The 20,542-nt window shown below is 40.5% G+C and overlaps 1 protein-coding gene across 3 annotated transcripts in view; it reads left to right on the forward strand.

Annotated features, from left to right (window-relative positions):
• Window positions 1-20,542, forward strand: part of CACNA2D3 (calcium voltage-gated channel auxiliary subunit alpha2delta 3) — a 486,071-nt gene that overhangs the window by 95,935 nt on the left and 369,594 nt on the right. For all 3 annotated transcript variants that reach the window (XM_053377842.1, XM_053377843.1, XM_053377844.1), the window contains exon 3: window positions 17,924-18,040. In XM_053377842.1, coding sequence (XP_053233817.1) covers window positions 17,924-18,040 — 117 coding nt within the window. The remainder of the gene's footprint in view (window positions 1-17,923; window positions 18,041-20,542) is intronic.

Here is a 20,542-nt window from a genome sequence, read left to right on the forward strand (position 1 = left end):
TAGTTTGCACCAATAGGGAAGAGCTATTTATGTTGTTTTCACTGTGTTAGGATGGATTCCTCTTTAATTAACAAGGGGAAACAATATATTCAGACACAGTGTTCTACGAATACATTCTACCTGCAGTCAGATGCAGACAGGCACCATGAGTACATTTTAAATGAAGGATCCAAAATTCCATTGAGGGAGTTCAGCTTGCAAAATAAACTTCAAAAGCTTCAGCGTCTTCTGATATTCAGTCTCTGGACTCATTCACATCTTCTTTCTCAAACTGTTATTAAATGTGCTATGAGAGAAACCAAAACCCAGTGAAAGCTATAGCTTTTATTTTTAATTAATACATTAAAAAATGTAGGTTTTCCAAATGAATGAGTTCAGTTTCACTGGCCACCTAGTTGGAAGGAGGCCATCTCTTTTTAAAAGGCCACTGCTCTTTTGCATAGATTAATTCATTTAAATGCAAATTAGATCCTCCCTATTGTCTACCACTAAGGCTAGAAATCAGCTGGGGCTATTAAAAATTGACTAAGTGGCAAACTTAGCTAATGGATGTTTATTAATTTGTAAGCCAAATACAGATAGATTTTGCTCCTTTGTTTAATTCATAATTAGAGAATTACCTTGTAGATACTACAAAATTTTTTTTTCTTTCCAGTAGCACCTTAAAGACCAACTAAGTTAGTTGTAGATACTAAAAACAGTAGATACTAAAAACAGTAATACCATCTTGGCCCTCCACGCAATCATAATATTACCCAGGGACATTAACTGTTAAGTCATATTTATATTTGGGGTGGTTTTTGTTGGTTTGTTTCTGCATTTTTACTTTGGTACATAACACAGAAATAAAGTATTGCCATATAAACAAATACATTTTTAGAATAACATGGGACCTGTTATTGAGAGCACCTTCTGAGATGTCATTATCCTAATATTTGCACTGCTGTTTCTCTGTGGTGGAATTTCTTTCCTATTATCTGACTATAGAACAGGTTGTATATGTAGGGCTGTTTTAAATCCTTCAAAAGAGGCACTGTTCTAGGAACAAATCATTGGACCAAGACTATAATCCTTGTATACTTCAGAGTAAGCATACTTCCTTCTCCGATAAAGTGGAATTCAGGGCCAAACTATATGGGGCATTAATGGTGTAGTTTGCCCTTTAGTGCTATATTTTTGCTTCAGAAATTCTCAGCATAGTTTCTGATCTAGATTGGAACCCTAAGCAAGAAATGTGGGGTTTAATCCTTAGCTCCTGCTGTGGTCCTAATTCAAATTGAGGTCCCTGCATTGACAATTTCAGTGTGAGGGGCAAAGGGGAGAGACTCTCATTGGAATGAATGCAAGCTTTCCCTTCTAATGCAAATGGCAGATACAGTGCCCTTGACCCAGATTTGGATGGCAACAGTAAGATTAAAGGCCATCCCCTTAAAGTGTGTTAGCATCTCCCTTCTCCCTCCCAATAAGCAACAATGACTCACCTGTTGGAAAGCTAGCATAGTGTCTCTCCACCATCCAGTGAGCTGATTCTGCCCCACAGCCAGGGTCCCAGTCTGGATTGGAGCCCCCCCCCCCATTTTGACAACGTGTGAAACAAAAAGGTTGCACTCAAGCTTGGCAGGTCATATATAGTTTGGCCCTCATATCATAGACTTAAAAAATAAACATGGATAGGATTGGCCTATAAGAGTGCAATCCTTAGAATATTATCTTGGAAATTTCTCTAGTTACCTTCTGTGGAATTTACTTTCAACAAAACTGTGGCTGAAAATTAGGTGTACAATTGGAAGACAGATAGTTACTGTGCTGGACAACTGGGCAAATTTTTAAAGATATATTCTGCCGTATGATGATAATTTTACCAAACATCAGGTGCAGACGTAGAGCATATGGTAAAATCCACCCACGACAAACCTTTTCAAGTCCTAGGCAGGTTTGCCCAGAGGTAAGTTCTATTTGTTACCAATGGGGCTTACTCCCTAGTAAGTAAGTGTGTTTAAGATTGCATTCTGAAAATACGTACTCTGCACCAGAAGAAAGTTTTTTTTAAAAAAGAAAACAAAACAGGCATCTATAGTAGGCTTGCACAGTTAGGCAGCACGTTTGGCCTCAAAAAGACATTTTGAATAGAATTTTTGGAAATCTACAAAAACACACCGGATGCAATTATTTGGCATCTGCCAGTGCTGAATAATAATTGCAGCAACTGGACATTCTGTTTGCAGTATGTGGAAAACTGCAGAGCTTGCGCAGCATAGACAAGAACTGCCAGAGGCACACATCTGTTTGTGCAGTTCTAGTTCAGTAGTTTAAGGAATGAAGTATCACCTCATTATAGAACTGCCATGTATGAGTGAATTTGTGGAGCTTGCCCTCCTCACAGTAAGACAGTTCTAATCTTCTTGCAACCCACGGTGGCAGCATGGAGATGAAATGTTAAGCTTATCAGGCCTCATCTGTACCATCACTTACTTAGTTAAACCCAGGCCATCTATTACCCTGTCATTTCTTTGTTCTTGAGGTTCCTGGATGCAGAAAGCTAATACTGAAAGATACAAGATATCCTCAAAAGACTTCAAAGTAAGAGACTTTGAAAGTGCAAAAGGAAAAACGGTACATCTGCAGCACAATGTTTTAAGAGTCTTTCCTCTCCCCAGTAGAAAATGCAGTGCTGCACTCAATACCAAGCACAGGGGTCTCTTTCAGTTCTTCAGTGAGAAGTAAACTTCAGGAAGGAATTACTGATTGTATAGCTTATGCAATGACAATAAGGAAAACACAGATGTGTAAAGCGATTGTGTACAGTTGCATTTTCTTTTGGGCCTAGGTTTTGTTAATTTAGGGAAATACATAGAAGGAATGTTTCCTGTTTCCTCCACTGGCCTGCATTCTCAGAGGGTGTGATATGTCACTTTAGTGTGGCAAGAGAGAATGGCAAGCGTGGCGGGAAGATTCAAGGACAACCAAATAAACATTTTAACATTTCAGTATTATAGTATAGTATCAAAATAATTTTCCCCCACATACAACCAGAAATCGTATAGCATTGGCTATTCTACAGTTCTCTATGAAATATTGTTGTCTCCAGAAAAAAAGAAACTTCTTTATGTTGATGAGGAAATGAGGGTTCGTTTGTCTCAAATTAGACCTAATGAAAATGAGATTACCTCATTTATAAAGCAAGCGCACACCTCTCGTTGAGTTTGTATACATACTGAAGGAGCACATATGTAAGAGGCTCGTTTATAATTAAATTTTGGGAATGATTCATGTTCTTATATAGCTGCATTGTTTTATGCTTTCTGGATGCCCCATTATATTGTAAAGTAGTTATGTTCTGTGTTATAAATCAAGCACTGTTAGGAGTTGTTTCTTTTTGTTTTCCCATGCATTTCTTATCAATACAAAATTCAGGGTGGCATGAACAACACATTTTTATTCTATACACACACACACACACACACACACACACACACATATATATATATATATATATATATATATATATATATATATATATATATATTGTCCAGTAGCACCTTAGAGACCAACTAAGTTTGTTCTGGTTATAAGCTTTCATGTGCATGTACACTTCTTCAGATACTCTGAGACAGAAGTCACCAGACCCTTATATATGGTGGGAGGGCAGGGTGGGGTTTTTCTCAGGAGGGTAGTAGGAGATGGGTGATGGACTAAATGGATATGGTAAACCTGTTTACCATCTACATTTTTATTCTATATTTTTATTCTGAAAGTGTGGCCCAGAGAAAAAAAATGAGAACCATTGGTGTAGACAATGCTGAGCTAAATGGACCAAGTTGCAGAATACAGCTTTTCCCAGTGGAAAATGTGAGTTATCATAAAGTTGGATTTTGTGTCTTCCTTATTTGCTTAAATTAAAAGTATGTACTCTCCTGCCCTGATTTGCATATGTCACTGAAAAGCATCTATGTAAAAGCCCCCTATCAGATATGGTGATATAACTTCAGATGAACGTAGAAAACAATAGACTTCTGGTCAAAGAGTGTGATGAGGTGTGTCTCCCCCCCCCCCCTTTTTGCTGATTTCTGTAGAGGGTACAGATTTGATGTGGCTATCTAAATGATTTGTGCCATATTGATTTGTGGTATGGTGATTTTCAGCAGTGAATTCTAGTCTGCGATTCACATTTGTGCAGTCCTTAACTGAGAGAGGGGTGGCGGTGGGTAGGAGAGAGGGCAATACAGTTAGCAAGATAATATACAACTGGCTCAAACTATCACAGTTTTCTAAATAATAACAACCAAATGCATTTAAGTATTATTATTTTTTAAGTTATGGTGAAATTACATTTGTTGTGCTAGTTCCTCCCTGCGGTGGTGCAGGCAGGGAGGGGAAGATGTGTTCATTTGTTGCTTGTTTTGATTGATTATAATAGCATTTGATATGATATGGTAGGTACATGATATTTGTTAGAGGCATTGTAAGCTGTAGATTATTCATCAACATTTTTCTAGAAAACTGAAAAGAGCTACAACATGAATAATGAGCTCTGGCTGTTTTCTTTGTGTACCAGCCATTTCCTTAATTAGGTTTCAAGCTTCATCTCCTTCATTTTTAACTAAAAGTGTGTGATAAAAGGAAAAGGGAAGCCTCTGCATCTGTGCTCATAAGTGTGTGTGTGTCTGCGCGCGCGCGCAAACTGAATTGAGAAGTGTTTTCTAGTGTCGCAGTTACGGAAACGACTCTATAAGTGGCATTCTTAGTTCATTATTTGCAAGTGCCATATATTGTTGTCAAAGGCGACTGCTGCGCATAGATGGGAACACGAAACAGGGCCTGGAGTGCATGGATTCTGGATCTGAATATTATATGCACCCCAGCATTTCCATTTTGAACAATGGAAGGATAACTGATATAATTTGATATGTGGATATAAAATATGAACATAAGAAAATCCTCTGCTGGATCAGGTTGGTGGCCCAGCTAGTCTAGCATCCTGTTCTCACAGAGGGCGGCCAGTTACCTATGAGAAGCCTGGAAGCATGAGCACAACAGCACACTGCTCCCCTATGATTCCCATCAACTGATGTCCAGAGGCATAATGCCCCCAACAGCATGGAAGTACAATATAGCCACCCCCAAGAAAGCCCATTTTTTGTTCCACTTTTTTCCCCTGTGGGAGTCCTTGGTAGGTTTTCTTCGATTTTCAAGAATGGAACTCTCTTCTCTGGATCAGGATAATTATATGGACCCATTTCATTAGGCCTGACTGAATTCTGTGTTGTTCCACAGTGAAATATAAATGGATACATAATAGGCTTACACTGATCAGGTTTGAAAAAGGGTGTGTGTGTAAAAAAGTCCTATTAAATTAAAATGTAATTAAAATTTAAGTCTTCGGCATACATAGTGACAAAATAGATTCTAGATTCAGGTAGGTAGCCGTGTTGGTCTGATGCAGTTGCAATATATATAAAAATTAAAAAATAGTCCAGTAGCACCTTAGATACCAACTAAGTGTGTTCTTGGTATAAGCTTTTGTGTGCACCTGAAGAAGTGTGAATGCACACGAAAGCTTATACCAAGAACAAACTTAGTTAGTCTCTAAGGTGCTACTGGACAATTTTTAATTTTTTAAAATATATTTCAAAATAGATGCTATACAGCATAAAAACCTCCTGATTTAATAAGAATAGCAAACAGCTCTCTTGAACCAGAAGCATTATGGAGGCTGCTTTACCCTTTCCCTTCTGACCATTTTCTGTTCAAACTCACTGTTCCCCAGTTGCTTTTCCCCAGGGTGGAAAAAGCAACTAGCCTGCAATTTTAAGTTAAGGAAATCCAGAGGGGGAAGAGTTAACTAGCCCCTCTACGCTGTTCCTTTAACCTAAGCTGCAATCTCCTAACCTGCGCTCCATTAAACAAAAAGTTGGGGTACTATTATACCAGCTTGCCATGTAATGTCTAGTTTGGACAAGCCGTTTAGCTCCCATAGAACAGACTAAAAGGAATGAAACTGATGAAAACATTAAAATTCACTCTCCCTCCCCACTCATGCTTCCTGCTAATAACTCCAGGGGCCGCATTTGACACACACACCCGCCTTGTCCAATGGATGTGGATCCAATGGTGGCAGAAGTGTTAGAGAATGTGACAAAATGCAGGCAAGAGGTCAATGCTCTGTCCTTGACAAGAAGCAGAGTAGTGCCAGGAGTGAAATAAAGCCAATGTGAGAGTGGAAGTACTGTAAATGGCCCGCGTTATCCAGAAAGGGAAGTTTTAGGAGGACGTTATTCAAAGAGATAAGCAAGCGTAGACCCTATTAAACTTCACAGCCATGATGAGTTTTGAGCTGAGGGAAATATATGTGGGTCAGTGCCCCCTGCTTCTGCTGAAGCTAAACTTTCGGTTTAGTTTATGGCTAAGCCATCTCTTTCTTTTGCTTCTGAAATACTTTTGAATAGCAGCATTTCTCCCAGAGAGAGAGAAAGAGAAACCCAGTGATATACTGATCTATGCAGACTCTATGGCAGACACTCCAGAGCACTGTGTAAAAATGCAAATATTTGGTGGCTTCCCAGTCTGAGTAATCTGGTGGGGAGGATCTCAAATGCTTGCTGGGGCCCCTCCAGTCTGCCTTAAGATGCCAAGTGCTGATGACTGGCGTGGCCAACATTATCTCTCCCTCTTTTTCCCTTTACCTGTCTTCCCTACTCTCAAGTGTTAGACTCAAAGCATCATGTGGGCAAGGAGATGCCTCCCCCCCCCCATTTATTCAACTGTCTGTATCACCCTCCCTTTAGCAATGTTGCTAAAGGTAGGCAGCAGCAGAATAGGACACAAGAAGATAAAAGCACCACTGCCAGCAGGCGAAGACTTTTTTGTTCCAACAGGCTTTTGGGAACTGATGGTTTTTAATGAAAGGGTGAGCTCCCGTTGCTTGGTCCCTGCTCCTGCCAACCTAGCAGTTTGAAAGCATGTCAAAGTGCAAGTAGATAAACATGACCCAGAAGCTGTACGCTGGCTCCCTCGGTCAGTAAAGCGAGATGAGCGCCACAACCCCAGAGTTGTTCACGACTGGACCTAACGGTCAGGGGTCCCTTTACCTTTAACGAAAGGGTTGGTGCCATGCTGTTTTTATTGCAATTATTTGTATGACTTTAACAGAATCTCTTTCTCTCTCTCTGGTTTTAATTCTATCAATGTTTAATTGTTTTTTAACCACTTGGCAGAAAGTGGGGTTGGCAACTTCTGTAACAGTATGCACCCCTAAGGATAGATGAAGGTGAAGTTGTGCCATCCCCACTGTGTTACAATCTTTATGGAAAGACTAATATAGATCTCATTGTACTCAAGTGTTAAAAACTAATTAGTCCCTTTGAGACTGGGAAATGTGTCTAGTTCCTGGGTTGCCATCCCACTACCTCTAAACCATTGCCCAAAGAGTGGTGGCACTGAACAGCTGACAATGAGTATTTCAGTACTGTCTCATTTCTTGTGAATGATCTCATGTTGTCCACTGTTTTAAGGCACATGGTTGACTGATTTGTCTAATACAGAAAGGCAATAGTTTGTTGATGTGTTTTGCATTTCTGTCTGGATACTGGAAGAAACCTGTTCAGAGTTCCCTAGTAACTGCTGCTGATTCACTCCTTATCTTCCTTGTCCTCACTTTTTCTCTAATTGATTTCAATATAGTGAGATGCTGGCAACCTCAGTGATTACAGCTCTTTTGTTTCTTTCTCAGAACATTGCTGATAGCAGGGCAGTTATCTTCATTCCAGACTAGGAGTCATCTCCACAAAGCTACCTGCTCTGAAAGGAGTGACATTTTAGGAAACGGCCTTTATGCTGACACGGTGGAATCTGTGAGCAAAGGAACATTTTCATGTAGGAAGTGATATTGACTTAATGGGTTAGGGAATGAGTGAGCACGGAGACTTAATGCAGGGATGTTATACCCTATAGTGATGTTTGGCCTTATACATCTGTTTAAAAAGCAAACAAATAGCTGGTGTGAGAAGCTCCCAACTGGATCCAGACCAGGGTATGGGTGGATCTTTCACCCTATTATGAATGGCAGGCATGGTGGGGGTGATTCTAATTTGGTTTGTGGAAAGCCCCAAGGATTAAACCCCTCTCATCCCCGTGCCAAAATACTATGCCCCATAACACACCAGCTTAATAATAACAACAATAACAATAACAATAAAATAATAATAATAATAATAATAATAATAATAATAATAATAATAATAATATAATAATAATATCAGTCTCATAAGGCAAAGCCACATGGCAATCATCAAAGTGAGTTCTCAGCAGGGTATGTGGACATTTTGGAGACCTAAATCATGGAGAGCAGGGGAAGAGGAGGAGGATCTCTACCAATGGCTCAAAAAACAGCAGGGTTTTTGTTGCCTATTCCCTGAACAAGCAGTCCCATGTTGTGTTTACTTGCATCCTTATGCTGCTGGGAAATAGCCCCAGCTAAAGAGGGCCACATGGGTGTTGGAATTGTGTGGGATGATCAGGAATTAAATAGAAAGAACCACCTGTGACTCTAAATCATCCCACCTGCCAGTTCTGTGCAAAACTTTGCTGCCAAAACAATTGTGGAGTGCGGGGGGATGAGCTCTCAGAATGGGTACCAGTTGAGCTCACTTTCTTACTCTCCCATACCATATGGAGATACATACCCCAAATTCACATTGTTGACCCCCTTCTTACTTCATATGGCAATCAGGTGCTGTGACTGTCTCAGTGTTAACACCACTTTGGAGTGGGTATGCAAAGCAGAAGCAGTTGGAGGGGGGAGCTGAGGTGCTAAGAGGAAGAGAGAAGTTGGCGGGGAGGTTGTCGTGGTACAAATGCACAGGCGGGGGCATCAGATTGGTTCTGCCTTCTCCTAGTTCCTGGTAAGCAACAGCAACCAACCTTTCAGGAAGCTAGCGTAGTGACGCCATCCCACCCCTTTGCAATCCACTTCTGGTGCAAAGCATGATGGGCAGACACAAGTTCCTATACAGGGAGTTATAGTTTAACACAACTGCTGTGTGTGGGGCCCAGTTGTTGAGAATGGAACCTGCCCTTCATATGTCACATGTTTAGTGTGAGAATCCTAGAAATAACTCAGTAATGGTGCTCACATTTACGGCTGCCATGCAGAGAGATAAGTTGCTCTGACTTGTGGGGATCTTGCGGGGAGCTTTCCCATATTATTTGTTGCAAAGTTTTTAAATGCCTTATTTAGGAAATGTTTTTAAAAAATGCACAGGAAAAGCAATATAGAAAAAGTTTAAGGAAAAGCATCTATTCTGAGGAATGGGGAAACATGTTAGGCATCAGAATGCCATCAACTATAGCACTGAGTAGCAGTAGTGGGAAGCATAATAAAACTAATTATCTTTGAGGGTTTTCTCTCTTTTCTTTTTTCTTTTTGCATGCTGTTGGAAATTATCATATAAAATACCTCTACTACAAAAACACAGAATTTGTGTATCTAATTAAAGTGGCTATTGTTCTATTCTAGCTGTCATTCTTGGCAAACTTACAATACTCTGGAACCGCATACTCTGAGATTGAAAGTGAGCGTAGGAATGCCTGCTTGCTTGGGGCTTCATCAGAGCTTCACCCCAGGGTCACAGTGAACGTAGGATGGTGGTACATATGGCCCTGTCTAATTAATAGGGCATTTCCCAGGTCACTCTCACAAGGTAACACACTGAAAATCACTGATGGGTAAAATAAACTATCAATTTCATACATCCTATACTGTCTCAGCATCATTTCATGGGGCAATTAATGCAAAAGCAATTACATATCTATGCACCGTCACAAAACATGTCTTATATTTTTCTGCTATGCCAATTCCCCCCCCCCCCACAGAGATCACTTAAGAGTAGCAGATAGCATCTTTTAATTGGATTAGACTTGGAGTTACTGGCTGTGTACACACCATATATTTGAAGCATATGACTTCCCCCAAAGATTGCTGGGAACTGTAGTCTGTTAAGAGTGTCAGGAACTGTAACTCTGTGAGGGGAAACTGCAGTTCCTACAATTCTTTTGTTGTTGTTGCTGGGAGGGGTAGTAAATGTGCTTAAATACGTGTGGTGTGTATGCAGCCTCAGTCCAATCATACAGACCCTCTCTCTTGCCAGCCTCCACACTTCAGAGGCTGGGGTGGAACCACTGCACAAGGGCCTCCTTCTGCAAGGGGCCCTCTTGTGTCCAAACACACTCCTTGTTGTTTCACCTGATTCACCTTGCTCAACAAGAAAAACCTTGGTCCAAAAAAGTGCCTGGAGTTTGCAGATTGAAGAGAAGGGGGAACATGAAACTTTGTCCTCAGTGATGCATTGCTCGCACGCTCCTTCCATCGCATCTTTGGTTTCTTAAGCATCCAGACCGAACTGTTAGACAATAAATTTTGTTGGCATCCCTGCCCCCCCCCCGATCTATTAAAATCAATATAACGCTTACACCTCTGGTGATTTGGAGATGTGAAAGGGTTCCACATGGCAATTAGAAATGTTCCAGTATGAACTCTTTCTTTTTCTTTGCACCACTAGAGTTTTCCTACTTACTTCATCTCCTTTCCAGCTCCGACAGCCCCCTCTCCAATCCAGGAGTCTGTCCTCCAACTGCATAGCCACTTATTAGCAGCCCCAGGTTCTGTTATTGCCACTTATTGTATCCAAGCATAGTGCGTGATGTCAATACGCAGAGCCTGCTCCCCTTGCCTCGCCTTCACACACACAAAAAGGACACACATCACAGGAAGCCTATAGAGCTGCCTGGTGGCTCAGCGCAGTGTTTTGAATTAGCTGTAACCTCAGACCAGACTGTGACTAGGAGATGATCTTAGGCCATGCATGGGTAGGTACTGGTAACTGTAGGTATGTATAAATGTAAGAAAAGTGAAAAGACAACAATTTGTTTGGATATCAGAGGCACATTAGCAACCCATCTATGCATTCTTTTTCATTGCTCAGTTTTGGACTCTAAAGAATTCATTACGGCAGAGTTCCAAGCCTGTCGACAAAAGCTTTTGGCTCTGGACCTAGAAAACCACATTAACAGCTGCAGATTGTATTAGTTTTAAGCTTATTATGACTTTGCAGACTCATTTATCGATTACTTTTGATTGTCAGGACATCCCAAATATAGAATTAAACAACCTTCAGAGAAGCCAATTAAGTTTTGTAATAGTTGCTGCCAACTTTTCCTTGCCAAAATGGGTTGCTGACAATACGTTGGTGGCAGATTAAGCTGAACCGAGGCAACGTGCTGGTTCACATTTAACACCAAACCATGACTCAGATACTCTCTCTGCATCCCTTCTTCCTCTCCTCACGTGCTTCAGTTTCCTCTGTGACTTCCTGGTTCTTGTCATTTGTGCTTGCCCTCCAAATCAGAATCAGAAACAACAGCCAAACTGTGGCTTTGAATTTCAATTTGGAGGGCAAGTGCAAAGTATAATTTGCCAATATGGTTGTGTGAATGTGGGCCTGATTCAACTAATGAGCCTCTCTACTGGAAGCCTGCACAGGGACTTCTGCTAGCGCAGTGTGAAACTGTCCCAGTGGGTGGCGCTGTAGTCTAAATCACAGAGCCTTTTGGGCTTGCTGATCGGAAGATCAGCGGTTTGAATCCGCTTGACGGGGTGAGCTCCTGTTGCTCTGTCTCTGCTTCTGCCAACCTAGCAGTCTGAGAGCGTGCCAGTGCAAGTAGATAAGTAGGTACTGCTGCGGTAGGAAGGTAAATGGCGTTTCTGTGTGCTCTGGCACTCGTCGTGGTCCTCTGTTGGCCACATCATCCAGAAAGCTGTCTGGACAAACACCAGCTCCCTTGTTCTGAAAAGAGAGATGAGCACTGCACCCCCTAGTCGCCTTTGACTGGACTTAACCATCCAGAGGTCTGTTCCCTTTCCCTTTACCAAACTTGTCCCCAATATTGGCTTATGCAAAGCGATGGGGCATTGGGACAACCCCTTGAAAGTGTACTGCGGAGTGATGGGAGGGGGATTTCTCCTTCTGGAAATCTGAAATGTTTCCATTGACAGAATGATTGCCATAGCACCTTGCTGAATTCCTCTCTGGGAAATCAGGGAGAAAATCAAATCAAAGAAAGGATGGGTCCATGTGAGTGTGCAATCCTATAACATGTTCCTGGTTTGGAAATAACTCTGGCTTGGGGATGAATTAAATATGATCCAGTTTAAAGTTGACAGCTACTTCCAATTTAGCAACCTCTAAATTCAGTGGGTTCCCATAATTTCTCATCACCTCTAGATACTAGAATAGCTTTACTTGATGCAGCAGCACCAATGTTTCTTCATGCATCAGTATTGCCGGCTAATGGGTAACATCCACCTGTGTTTTCCCACTATCAGAATAGACTCATGCAATAGAACTTCCCCTTCCTCCCCCCGAAGCTCTTGTGCTGGGGGTTGAGGCTCCAAAATAGATTTTGGAGTGCTGCAACGTGGAGAAGAAGAAGGGAACACCAACTGTGTGAGTGGAAGCCCACTAATGTGATATTGGATATCACCCATACTAAAGGAAATAACTCATTTACTTGCCATAACCTCCAACATCTAGCCTTCAGTAATGTCAAAAACTGCAGGCTTATAAAATACAGTACAGGCCTTTTTGGATTGATTTTGTGGTGGTTTTATATGTTGTCATAATTTATTTATTTTTTCATTTCATTTGATTTTTTTATTTTTGTTTTATGAAGCTGTTGTGTGCTGGCAGGGAAAGCTGCTTATTCTTGAAGGCGGTATAATAAACAAACAAAGGGTATAAATCCAGTTCCACATACCCCAAATCAAATATAATCAAGCATGAAATTGAGGATAGTTTATGCCTTGTATATTTACAATTAAGCAATGGGCAAGAACCATATATCTAGGTAGAGAAAGCTCAAATTAGATTAGCATGTTGCCAACATTGTTCCCCTCCCCCGTAACTATGCTAAAGAGAGAAGTTGGATGTGGTATTTCAGCTGCCGTACCAACTTCATTTGATAAGGGAGGGGTTATCAGTGCAAGCAGGAATGCTGCTCAGCAGTTGTGCCTTATCAACATTTCCTTCCCATTTGTTCACCCAAACATGATAAGAAACCCCATCAGAGCTTCCAGATCAATAAAGGAAGGCTGGTAGTTGACTATTGGAAGGCTAGCACACACAGGAATGGTCCCTAACCACCTGCTTTTGCTGTGATTCACTGTTCAGGGATAATACCAGATCAGGACTCAATTGGTTAGAGCGTGGTGCTGATAACACCAAGGTTGCAGGTTGGATCTTCGTATGGGACATTCCAGCTCTAGGATTCTATGACTATAGTTGTAGGAGACTAGAAAGCTTTCTCTTTCTGTGTTCTGCTTGCTGTAGGAGTGTCAGTGGTTATCTTTTGGGCATAGTGGGTTCTTCTGGTGTGTGATACCCCCTAGAGGGCAGGAGGACTAGTATCTTGTGACTTACACTATCAGTCATCAAGAAAATATTGCTTTGATATCTAATCCCATTGGCTTTGAATTTGTTCCCTACTGTGAATTAAAAATATAAAATAGGAAGTAAAAATAAAAAATAAAAAATTTCATTAGGCTAGGCAGCACTCTTGATCATATAGCTTGTAGACAAGATCCTTTTTTTTTTATTGCGCAAACCTTTCACTTCAAGTTCCTGTGAGTTGCTTTTGGCACCTTATTACCATATACTCAGTGAACACGCAACTAAAAAATTGACCCAAGTGCATGAACAACATTAAAAGTTCTGACAGTGAAGCAGTGTTTCTCTTTTCCTTGTATTTGTGTGAAATGATCTGGCAAAATAGATGCTGCAGAATTAATGTGGGGGTTGTGTGTGTGTGTTTTCTTTCAGAAATGATAAATGTTCTTGGGACCATGCCTTGCCAAATGCTGATTCGGCTAACAAAAGGAATTGGTGTTTTGAATATTTCTTGTACTGTATCAAATCTGAAGTCTTATGGAGATTTGCATATTCACTTCGTGAATGTGACAAGATTCCTATCTACCTGTGCTTGTCAGCTTTCATTACTTTCTCCTCCACTTCAAAACAGTTATTTACTGCTGACTTTGAGTCTGTTTTCTTCTCTTTAGTAGTTTTAATGCATGTGTACTGTTAGAATGATTTTGGTTTAGTTTTGTTTAATGTGGTCAATGGAAAAGAATCTCTGGGCACACATATATAATTAACTCACAAAGGGACACATATATAATTAAAACACACAATGAATAATGCAAAGATATGACCTCTTATAGCATAATCCCTCACCTAAATCAGTTTAAAAGTTTTGTCCTATTTAATCCAAGCCAGAGGTCTAATCGACCACAGAATTCAAGAAGGTTCAAGACATGTGAACTTTCTACAGTGTAAGGCAGTGGGAACCAAGTTTTACATAATGTGATGTAATGTTATTATTTCATATGATATATGATATAGTATAATATAGCATAGCATATCTCACCTTTTCTCCAACGAGCTCAAGGTGACATACATGGTTTCCCCTCTCCCCATTTTATCCTCACAATAATCCTGTGAGGTAGGTTAGGCTAAGGAACAGTGACCCAATGAGTTTCATGGCTGAGTGAGGAATTTGAACCCTGGTCATTGCACTATGATAGGAGCAAGAGGAAACAGCTGGTTTCATATCTGTTGTACTGCCATATCACTTCAGTAGAGAGTGATACAGCAGCTTTTAACTAAGTAGGGATCAGGTGCCATAGGGCTACATCTAACCCTAAATAAGCTGCTGGCTTTCTTTGCTCTTCATTTTGAGCTATGTTTTGCTCAGGTGCTGGCTGAGGAACTCACTCAGCAAATCTCTACTTTGATTCCTCACTGAATTGCCTGCCTTGTCCATCTCTCTGCTGGACCATTGGTCTGTCTTCAGGCACCAGGAGAAAGGTCTGTCTGTATAATTGCTCTGACTGATTTGGATATTGCTGTGAAGTTACATAACTCCAGAACTGTGCCCCACAGGTAGGGTTTTCCCGACCCAATGTAGCATCTTCAACTACCTGTAGATGAAAACAGATTGGAGCCTAAAGTTGGCCGTAGACATCTCACATTCACTTTATCAAGCAATGGCTGGGATCCTAAGGAGCACATGCATGCATGTTTTTCATGTGCACCCAGCTCTCTAGGATTCAAAGAGCAATTTATGGAGTCTGGCACATACATTCATGTGTTAGCATAGTCGAAAAGAGGAGATTAGTATCTGTAATAATCTATAAGCGTGGTGGCTAAGGGACTGCTCTATGAAACAAGAATCTTGATTCTAGTGCTATGAATCAATAACTTTGATTAACCTTGCCTCTTTCATGAATACTCCAGATGGCCTTATGCAAGCTACTTTCTCTTAGCTTGATACCACCACCTGCTATATGGAGGGTAATACTGACATCTTACAGTGTTGTTTTAAGAATGGATAATCTCTCTGAATCTCTTTAAGCACTTGTGCGTGCTATGCAAACATTAAATACTATTTATTTTTTTAATGCAAATATTTAAGGCAACGAACCCCTGGATGACAGTAATGCACTGAGCAGGCTGTATCATTTCCTCTAATAGTGATCTCAGCTGGTGAATACCTATGCCTGTTTTGTGGAAACAGACCACTAAGAAACATGAAAAAGATTTTTAAACCTAAGGGTCATCCTCCCTAAAAACCCCAATCAGTTCAGTGAGGACTAAGCAAGTCAGGAGAATTAAGAAGGAAAAATGGAATAGACCAGAGGTCCCCAATGTGATGTTGTTGGACTACAACTCCCATCATCACTGGGTACTGACCATGATGGCAAAGGCTGATGGGAGTTTGAGTCCCAGCAGCTTCTAGGATGGAGTATTTTGGAGAAGGGCCTGGCTGGCTTGAAAAAACTCTGAAAAGGAGGCCTCCTGCTAAGGTGGTGAGGATACAGTCCCTACATTTTAGGATAGGAAGGGATCCCAAGGATCATCTAGTTCAACTCCCTGCTATACAAGAATATGCTTCCTTCTGGGGCTTGAACCTGCAACCTTGGCATTATCAGCACCAAGCTCAAACCAACTTTTGGTTGCATGTCTTGCCAGTACTGCGTAACATATATAAGCTGAGTGCATTCATTTCTGCTTTTGCTTCCTGATATGGGCATATAGGTCTTAGATCTGAGAACAGTTTCTCAAGGTACAGAGTGTTAGCAAACTTTAAGGAAGATTAAGGTCAGTTGCTAAGGAGAGATCCTTTATCAGAATCAAATATGTTCTTATCAGAAATAAACATGATGGGGAATTGCTTCTCTGCTTCTTAACCTGTCAGTATAATGAGTAAAGTTGTTTTTTTAAGGCAGTTGTTTTAGATATTGATTTTAAGAAAACCCAACCATGATCCTTGAGGGAAACATTAAACCTTTAATGCAACCAGTTTGCCTGAAATGTCTGCAGTTACTCAGCTGTTTCATATATTCAGCACTCCCATCTCTCTCACTGAGTGTTTTCTTTAAACACACACACAGGTCTTGGAATCCTGTGAAAAGTGAAACCTTCAATTCCAGAGAGTATATAAATCCTTGAGGACTTGGGTAGGGATAAAATAAGAAAAGCAAATTTAACTTTGATTTCAATAACTGAATATTGATGGTTTTGACTTGTAATCTGCCTGTTTCTTCTGTTCACTGTCATCTTCTGATTTTCTCTAATCAAAATGGGAAGGAAGTAGCTATTGATCTTAGACAATATGATCAAAGGGATGAGAAAAAAGCATACTTTCTTACTTGTTGATGATGACAAATTGCTCACAAATTGAGGGAGAAATTGTGCAAACCCTGGCATGTTCTGTTTGTAAAGAAAATGGGCAGGTGGAAGGAAAAGCACCCTCATTAAAGTAATCCAATATAGTTCTTTCCCCCCCTTGTAAAATAACCTGTGCAATCCTGTATACAGTTTCCTGTGAGTAAAAAACAGACACACTGAACATAATAGCATTTGCTTCTGAGTAAATATGCATTGGCTTATGCTGTTAATTTGGTTATTACGGTTCATATAGGCAGGTTTGCCAGCAGAACCTACTTAAAAGGCGCTTTCTTCTTACTACTGCATGTTTTGATGCATTAAAAAGGGGTAAAATGTCTCAAAGAGCCTGGAAGGAAAGTGCGAATCCAAGTATCTTTAGAACACATAGTATTGCAATTTGTACCAGTGTCAATCAAGTTACAACGCTTAAAACTGTGAATAAGAGGGAAACAAAAGTGATGTGGCATTTTCTCCATGTTCCCCCTCCCACCCCTATGAGAGAGGCTTGGAAGGGGTCAGCCAGTAGCAGCTGGTGTTGTGGGGCAGTGCCACACATTGCAACAGCTTACCTGGCTGGGTCTGGGTTGGGGCAGAGTGGTGGTGGATGGGATCAGGGCTGCATGGATGCACTTTACATTTGACAACCATGCATCACCAATTGCTACTGTACATGATGGTGGTGGTGATGCTGTACAGCAGAGCATTATGGGGCATAACCTTTGGATTAGCCCTGAATCAAGGCTTAAGCATGGTCAATGGACCCATACTCTGAATGTAAAAGCATGGGTGAAATAGCCTGCTTTTGTTATCTTTGGGAACCACCTAGCAACTCATTTCTTTTCCTACAATAATTTGTGTGTGTGTGTGAAGCATCTCCAGGTCTGACTCATAGCTCAGTCGGTAGAGCATGAGACTCTTAATCTCAGAGTTGTGTGTTTGAGCCCCTGTTGGGCAAAAGATTCCTGCATGACAGGGAGTTGGACTCATTACCTTTGGTATCCTTTCCAGCTATACAATTCTATGATTGTAGGTTACACACCAAAATAAGTATTTCCCCACACAGCTTGAGAAGTTACACTATGTATCTAATTGCATTAGATTAGTTCTGCTGTTCCACTGAGCAACTTCTTTTTCTCCTGCAGAAATATAAAGAATATGAGAAGGATGTTACTGTAGAAGAAATTGATGGTCTTCAGCTTGTGAAGAAGCTGGCAAAAAATATGGAGGAGATGTTTCACAAAAAGTCTGAAGCTGTACGGGTAGGTAGCAGATAAAATTTTCTTTTATGTTTTGGGTAATGAGCTTGTACTCCTGGCATCTCAGTATGATGCTGTGGAAATGGACCGACAGAAAGGCCTTGGGAGAGCTACGCTATATGTGGCCTTCTATAAGAGAAGATCTGAAAGAGTACTAAATATCCATTTTGATACAAACAAAACAGAAACCTTAATCATTTGATACTACGTTTTCTCTTTCTTCTGTGCATTTCAAATTCCTTCTGGGGAGTGTTTTATTTAGAAAACATATGTCAATGTCAAAGGACATATACATGTTTTTAGCAAACTGTGTACACCAGAGGAGTACACTCTGATTTCTACACTCTGTGATTGGTGCATACTTGTGACACATACACGCTGTACTCCATAGTCAATATTTCTTACAAAAGAAAACAATTCAGAGTCAGAGACCGGGAATTAGATCTCAGAATCTACCTGTACTGCAGAAGCACATGAATTATTTTGAAAGCCATGTAGCCAGTAATTGGTACATGGCTTTTTACTATAGCTATTTTGTCTTTCTAAGAGGACTTTCCTGAGGATTAGTTACTGTGGACTTTTCAGTTCAATCTGCAAGGACTTAAAAAAAAAAAGTAAAAGTAAAAAAAAATCCATATTATATGAAGAACACATTTAAAAAGGAATGAAAAGCAAACAAAAGATTTCCTAAACAAAATTTTTTTTTCCTTCCAGTAGCACCTTAAAGACCAACTAAGTTAGTTCTTGGTATGAGCTTTCGTGTGCATGCACACTTCTTCAGATACCAGATTTCCTGGTTCAGTAAGCAGGACCATGGGTTTTCCGCAAATTAGCAAGAGTGCAGAAAGTGTATTGGACGCAGGATTCAGCTTGTTGAGTCTTTTGGCTTCCTTTTTAAAAATGGTGATATGTGTGAAGATATGCTAAATGTGCTAAGACTTCTGAAGCCAGTGGGATGGCTGAGGAACACTTTCATTTGACTGGACATGGAGATTCTATGCCCTGCAGAGCTCATTTTCCCCCCCTGCAACTAGCAAAACAGAATGGATTGTGCAGAGGAGTAAGAGTGGCAGTCTGAATTATGTAAGACAAAATTCTAGAGCAAGAAGAAGATTAGGGGTATTTTGATCAATTGCAGCTTGGGGTGGATTTAGGTACACATAATTTCTGTCATGCAGAGATTCAAAGGACCAGTTATTTTAAGCTGGCAGAAAATTGGAGCAGAAGATCTACTTCTTTCTGAATCCTGCTGTGCTGGAATTGTAAAAACCACTCTGCTTTTAGAAGCCATTCTATGGTGACCCTTTGCAGTGTTTAGATCAGGGGTCAGCAACCTTTTTCAGCTGTGGGCTGGCCCACCGTCCCTCAGACCATGTGGTGGGCCGGACTATATTTTGAAAAATATATATGAACGAATTCCTATGCCCCACAAATAACCCAGAGATGCATTTTAAATAAAAGGACACATTCTACTCATTTAAAAACACCCTGATTTCCAGACCGTCCGCGGGCCAGATTTAGAAAGCGATTGGCCACATCCGGCCCCCAGGCCTTAGGTTGCCTACCTCTGGATTAGATGAAGCAGCCTGATCCTATAGTCCAGCTAAGGTCACCATTTCTCATCTCCCCTTGTGTTGGACAAGTTAGTTAAGTACCCTCTATCAGACAGTAGTGGTTATCTGCTTTTTGATTGGCCAGTGGAAATCTAAGTACTTTATGAACAGTATAAAAAGTTGGAAACTCGGGGTCAGATAACACTTTCGAGCAGTAGCTACCACACTGCCTTGATTTTGCGAAAGTAAAGTTACATTATATTAAGATAAATTACAGGACAAAAATTTGAAAAGATGGAAAGGATTTGCTGAAACAGATAATCGAGCTAGAATACAAAAAAGGGAGGTGTGAGGAGGTCAAGGAAATAAGCTAATGAAAGTTAAGTTATGGGAAGATTCGCTGTATTTTTTGTTGTCTTTTTTTTAATGGATGTTATTTTTCTTTTTTTTCTTTTGTATTTTATCCTTTTTTCTTTACCTATTGTGATGTGTTGTATTGTTTTTTGTTTAAAATGATGTTTTTTTACTTTTTCTTTTTGTACCCCTTAAAACTTTAATAAATATTCTTTAAAAAAAAAAAGATTTTGTAGATCAGTGCTGGGGAATTAGTCATGCTCCAGTTGTGGCTAGATTTCAACTCCCGCTCCAACTTTAAATCTCTTTGTTGGCTTCCTCATCTTTTTCACGCTTGTGTGTGCATCATGGAAAGATAGTCCCCTCTACTGGTCTCTCTGATTAGAAATCAATCAAGGAGAGGATTTGAGAAGGAAGAGACAGCTTACAGAACTCTAACGAGTGGCAACTCCTAGCTGCTCTGCATGGAGTGGAGCCTTCAGTGTGGGGCTCCTCAGGGAGTGCTGGAATGTTTTGTTGCACAGATTAGAGCCAACAAAATGAAGCTCAGTCTTGATAAGACTGATACACTGTTAGTGGGGGGTTCCCTAGACTGGGT

This window comes from Podarcis raffonei, chromosome 2 (genome assembly GCF_027172205.1).
Source record: "Podarcis raffonei isolate rPodRaf1 chromosome 2, rPodRaf1.pri, whole genome shotgun sequence".
NCBI classification, from domain to species: domain Eukaryota; kingdom Metazoa; phylum Chordata; class Lepidosauria; order Squamata; family Lacertidae; genus Podarcis; species Podarcis raffonei.